Source organism: Notothenia coriiceps, unplaced genomic scaffold (genome assembly GCF_000735185.1).
Source record: "Notothenia coriiceps isolate Sejong01 unplaced genomic scaffold, NC01 NC01_scaffold00001080, whole genome shotgun sequence".
Lineage (NCBI taxonomy): Eukaryota > Metazoa > Chordata > Actinopteri > Perciformes > Nototheniidae > Notothenia > Notothenia coriiceps.
This window is the reverse complement of record NW_011333781.1, coordinates 157,875-163,073: the sequence shown is the minus strand read 5'-3', so window position 1 is coordinate 163,073 and position 5,199 is coordinate 157,875. Positions and strand designations below refer to the sequence as shown.

At 39.6% G+C, this 5,199-nt stretch overlaps 1 protein-coding gene across 1 annotated transcript in view; it reads left to right on the top strand.

Moving 5' to 3' along the window:
• Positions 1 to 651: 651 nt before the first annotated feature.
• Positions 652 to 5,199, top strand: part of cenpq (centromere protein Q) — a 9,813-nt gene continuing 5,265 nt past the window's right edge. Inside the window, exons 1-6 of the mRNA XM_010786455.1 lie at positions 652 to 1,310; positions 1,387 to 1,441; positions 1,586 to 1,694; positions 2,677 to 2,745; positions 2,841 to 2,964; positions 4,443 to 4,562. Coding sequence (XP_010784757.1) covers positions 1,206 to 1,310; positions 1,387 to 1,441; positions 1,586 to 1,694; positions 2,677 to 2,745; positions 2,841 to 2,964; positions 4,443 to 4,562 — 582 coding nt within the window. The 5' untranslated portion in view covers positions 652 to 1,205. The remainder of the gene's footprint in view (positions 1,311 to 1,386; positions 1,442 to 1,585; positions 1,695 to 2,676; positions 2,746 to 2,840; positions 2,965 to 4,442; positions 4,563 to 5,199) is intronic.

Genomic DNA, 5,199 nt, shown 5'->3' with positions numbered 1-5,199 from the left:
ATATAAGTAAAGTATTAGTACTCAGATCTTGTACTTGAGTAAAAGTAGAAGTACTCAGGTCTTGTAGTAAAAGTAGAAGTACTCAGATCTTGTACTTAGTAAAAGTAGAAGTACCAGAGTGTAGGAATACTCTTTTATATTAAAAGTCCTGCATTCAAAATGTTCCTCAAGTAAAAGTAGAAAAGTATTCTCATTAAAATATAGTGAAAGTAGCGACAGTAAAAATAGTCATTGTGCAGATTGGTCCATTTCAGAATAATATATATGATATGTTTTATAATGATTGATCATGAAAGTGTTCTCAAAGCTGGTAAAGGTGCAGCTAGTTTGAATGACTTTGTATACTGCAGGGTAGCTTGTGGATTTACTCCAGGTGGAACTAAAGTCTGATTCAACACTTGATTAGATCTCACATCATTCATCCACATCTGTGAAGTAACTAAAGGGATTAAATACATGTAGTGGAGGAGAAGTACAAAGCAGCAAGTAAAGTTCAAGTCTCTGCGGCTTATTAATGTTAAAGAACAACGTGATTATTGTTGGNTTCTCCAATTGTATCTCTTTGAAATTGTCTTGGGCCCTTTCTCATTTCTCCAACTCCCCTCCTCGACTCCCCTCCTCGACTCCCCTCCTCGACTCCTATGATAGGAGTCGAGGAGGGGAGTCGAGGAGGGGAGTCGAGGAGGGGAGTTGGAGAAATGAGAAAGGGCCCAAGACAATTTCAAAGAGATACAATTGGAGAAAAAAACGTGCCTTGTTCCTATGTTGGAGATGGGACCTTTGTCATGTGGGTTTTGTTTTCTCAAAGAAGTCTGCTGTATTAGCCATTGTATGATTCATACAATAATAATTCTAGTGTGAATATGATGCCTTCAAATGTTGTGTTAGGCCATGAAATCTTAACCTTATAGCTGCCTGTCAGTCTTGACTCTGGGGAGAAAAAGCACACTATTGACGCATGCGCATTACGTGCTAACCTGTTCGAAAACAGCAGCGCGGTAAAGTGCCTCAGCTGATGACAACAAGTCCAGTTTACGATTTCATTTGTATAAAAGTTGTATATCAAGTATTAGTTATTCATGTATCCAACAAGGGAACTTCGTTTTTAATGTTGCTATTGTTATTTACGTTAGCCTAGCCAGACGCTATAACAGCTAACGTTACATTAGCTTCATCGTGGTCTAAGCTAGCTCGCGTTAGCAGAGATGAAGCCTGTAAGAGGCTCTAACCCAGACTCTACAAAAACACCTAACATGAAGAAAAAAAAAAAACCTGTCCAGAGGACAAAAAAACAATCAGCAGAGATTCAGGTAAGATCAGTTAATACTCCAGCTGATGTTGGCTCCTGTCTGCAGTCTCCTGTTAACGTCAACAATGTGTGTGTAGGACCCAAAGCCCAATGGCAAGAGCACCCGGCCAAACGCAGCCAAGAAGAGGAAAGGTTAGAAAACCCTTCATAGCACAATGTGATGTCATGTCTCTTCAGATGTTGAATATAAATACGTTTCAGCCCACAAAACAAGCCTAATGCAATGTTGTTACTTTCTCTTGTCATTGTATTGTTCCTGTTTGTGTCCTGAAATAGCTGAGGTCTCACCTTCAGTCCCTCACAAAGTCAAAGGAAAGGAAAAGTGGAGGCCGATGCCAGCATCTTCCATCATTGCTCTGGAAAACATGATGGATTTGTCCATACTGTGAGTTTCACTGTGTTGTTTTCCAGCTTACTACTCCTGAGTGTTACCCTTAAAAAGTAGTATTTTCTTATTTTCGGTATATAGACTCGGGCCACTTTGTAAGGTATACATGTAAAAAAACTATTGATTGGATTGGGAGGTGTGTGGCGCAGTGGATAGAGCCTTGGTGTTGGGATTAGGGGGTCTCAGGTGCAAACCCCACTGCAGTCAGCATGTCGTTGTGTCCCTGGGCAAGACACTTCACCCCAAATTGCTCCTGTGGGGATTGCCCACAGTATTGAGTATGTAAGTCGCTTTGGATAAAAGTGTCTAACAAGTAACATGCAATGTAATTACACAATCAATTATAGATTTGATCAATAGTTATCAGTTATGGTTTACAGTCTGAGACATATTTTAACTTTACATTTTTTTGTTTATTTATTGTGCCTAGAGTTATATTGATAAATGGGCCAGTTTGTTACCAGCATGTCAGTATTGGTGAAGAATAAGCCTAGTGACAACTCGATTAACAATAGATTTAAGTACAGAAATGCCAACTATTTTGAGGTTATTTTAGAAAAGAATTCCCCTTTTACATTATTTGTTAGCCAGAGATCACAGACCAGTTGATTAATTGTCATTAGGTTTTTTAAACTTTCAAATATTGATAAAGGTGGGATAGGTATCAGCTTAAAATATATAGCTAGGGTAGGCTGTGGCGCAGTGGTCTAGTGCGTTAGTGTTCGGATCAGGTTCAAACCCCACTGCAGTCAGCATGTCGTTGTGTCCCTGGGCAAGACACTTCTCCCCAAATTGCTCCTGTGGGGATTGCCCACAGTATTGAGTATGTATGTCGCTTTGGATAAAAGCGTCTAACATGTAATGTAATATAGCTATAATAATAATTGAAGCCAGCCATTTCCCCCTAAAGACTATGAGGCATTTGAAAAACAGCAGAATAAATGGTCAACATCTTTATCGTCTTGTCCTCTTTTCCCAGAGCAACTATTGCTTTGAGGCGGAAAGAGAAGAAAGAGAGCCGGGAACATCTAAACATAATTAAAAGCAGGTGAGAAATTATTCTGAAATAAGGATAAAAACGAATTGCATGTGCCTGGTATCTTGTAATTACAGGTGCTGACATATTTCCCTAACTTTTTGTAGGTTTCTTGCTAAATGTGCAGAGCTCAAAGTTCCAGTGCAGAAACAAAATGAGTGTTTTTCTCAGAACCGCCAAGAGGAGGCCAAGAAGTCAGGGGTGGGGAAGAAGACCCTGAGCACAGTGGAGGTGAGAAACACTGGAGTCTGGTGAAGAGGCTGGAATATTTAAAAAATGTAAACTTAACCTCATAATTTACATTTCAGTTGGTGCTGAAACTATTAGTTGATGTATATGTTTGATTGGAAATACATGGACAGCATTACAAGTTATTTCTTAAATAATTAAAAAAGCAAAACATGTTCAGCTCTTGATATCTAATCTAGTTTACCTCACTGGGATATGCAAGGAGGGTCATTTTTAAATAGGTTTTGGCTATCTATTGACTAAATTATAAATTGATTATGGAATAAATAATCACATCATTTATGAAGATAATTGTAAGCTTCAGTCCTATATGCAATAAACCTTAAAGTGGACCTATCATGCTATATTTGAATAATATGTGACCCGCTCTATCGAAATCAGTCGGAAGTCGCAACGGCTCATTTCAAAATAAACGTGGATTTGAGTAAAAAACTAGTTTTTCGGGGTTTTGGTGTTTTGTTTGATTTCAAATAAACAAAGTCTTGGCTTTCAGAATCTGAAACTTTTATTTCCAAAATCAAACGATAAATACATGTTTGAAGCTTGTAATGGGAAGATGACAGCTCTCACGCTGCTCTTCCGCAGCGCTGCCCCCCCTCCCCCCGGCTGACATTATGAATGAAAAGNGTGAGTACGGGCGTGCACGTGAGTACGGGCGTGCACGTGAGTACGGGTGTGCATGTGGTCTGGGTGTGCACATGGCCATGTACATGGGAATAGATGTGTGCGCATAAGCATGTGTGTTTTTGTGCAAACAGCTCTAGATGAATTCGTGTTATGGTATGGTTCATTTGAATAAATACCTAAGAAAGTACTGCAAACTTTGAAGGCCTTTTTCTCAAAATCATGGTTCGATGACATTCATTATGTAAAGTGACGTATTTTGCTTAATATTTGGAGGATAAAGACAATATTGATATCATTAGAAAGCTAAGAATCTCATCTTTTCAACAGTGTATCAAACTCAAAATGTGTTTCAGGGTCAATGTGACTGAAAATGATAGAGCAGGTCACATATAGTGTAGGACCATACCTATATAAGGTATATTTATACGTTTTATTTTTCAAAATACCAAACAGATCATGCATTTTAGCCATGCCTCATTTCGCTCAGCCTGAAATATGTACTACAGCGTCTCCAGCGCTTTCGAACGGCAATGTCCGTGGCTGTCTCCTCCTGATTGGTGGAGTTGGCCCAATAGCCGTAGCGCCACCGTCCTAACGTCAGAGAAGTGTTCAAATCTGGATCAGCCTGTATCAGATCCGTTGCAACCCCTTTTTAAGAGATTTGGGTATGGAGGAAAATAGAGAGGGTTGTGTTTTCTGACTCTTGGTGAGTTCCCTGACACACCGGGGACACATATTCATGTATAAGACGTACAAAAGTGCATTAATTTATCTGAAATATAAATGAGTAAATGTCTGTTATTGCGTTACATGATGTCTTGTTGTGTTTTCAGGAAAACCTGAGATCTGTGGTCCGTGCTCTGGAGAAAACGGAAGAGCAGGCCGACTCTCTGCAGAACATATGCAGCGTGCTGAGGGGGCAGGTGGAGGAGGAGGAGGAGAAAGCTAAAGAGGTGCCAGCATACAGATGTATTTTATTTTATGAAATGTCTTTGTGTCCTGAGCTGTAAAAAGACGTTGTTATTTTTATATCTTTATTTCTTTATTCTATAACTCATTGTTATTAACTTAAAGTGCACCTATCATGCTATTTTTAGGCAATAGCATAGGTCTCAGATATATACAAATATATAAAAAACATGTCTATGAAGTGTTTTGCTCAAAATACCAAACAGATCATCCATTCTAGCCATCCCTCATATCCCCCCATTTCACTTCCTGTTTCAAAAGTGATGATTTTGGGTATAAAGAATTGATTAAAAAAAGGAGGGGGCTGAGCCCATGCGGGACCCGGCAGCTACTGCCTAAACTAAATACTGCCGTGATGAAACGCCATATCATGGATTATCAAGGATTATCTCTGAAACAGTATGGAGCTCAAAGGCTTTCTCTCTTGCCGGTTATACCACAAGGTGAGTTCCTTTTTACTTCCTGCTTCTGCTATACTTCAAGTTTAGCCGTTACGTCTGGGTCGAGATAGTCCTTTCACCGATAGTGTTTGTTACGGCTGACAACAACCTGATTATACCAGCCGAAACACTTGTAATCGTAGCGATTGTGGAGTCTCCGATTGGACAGGACCGTCTCCGT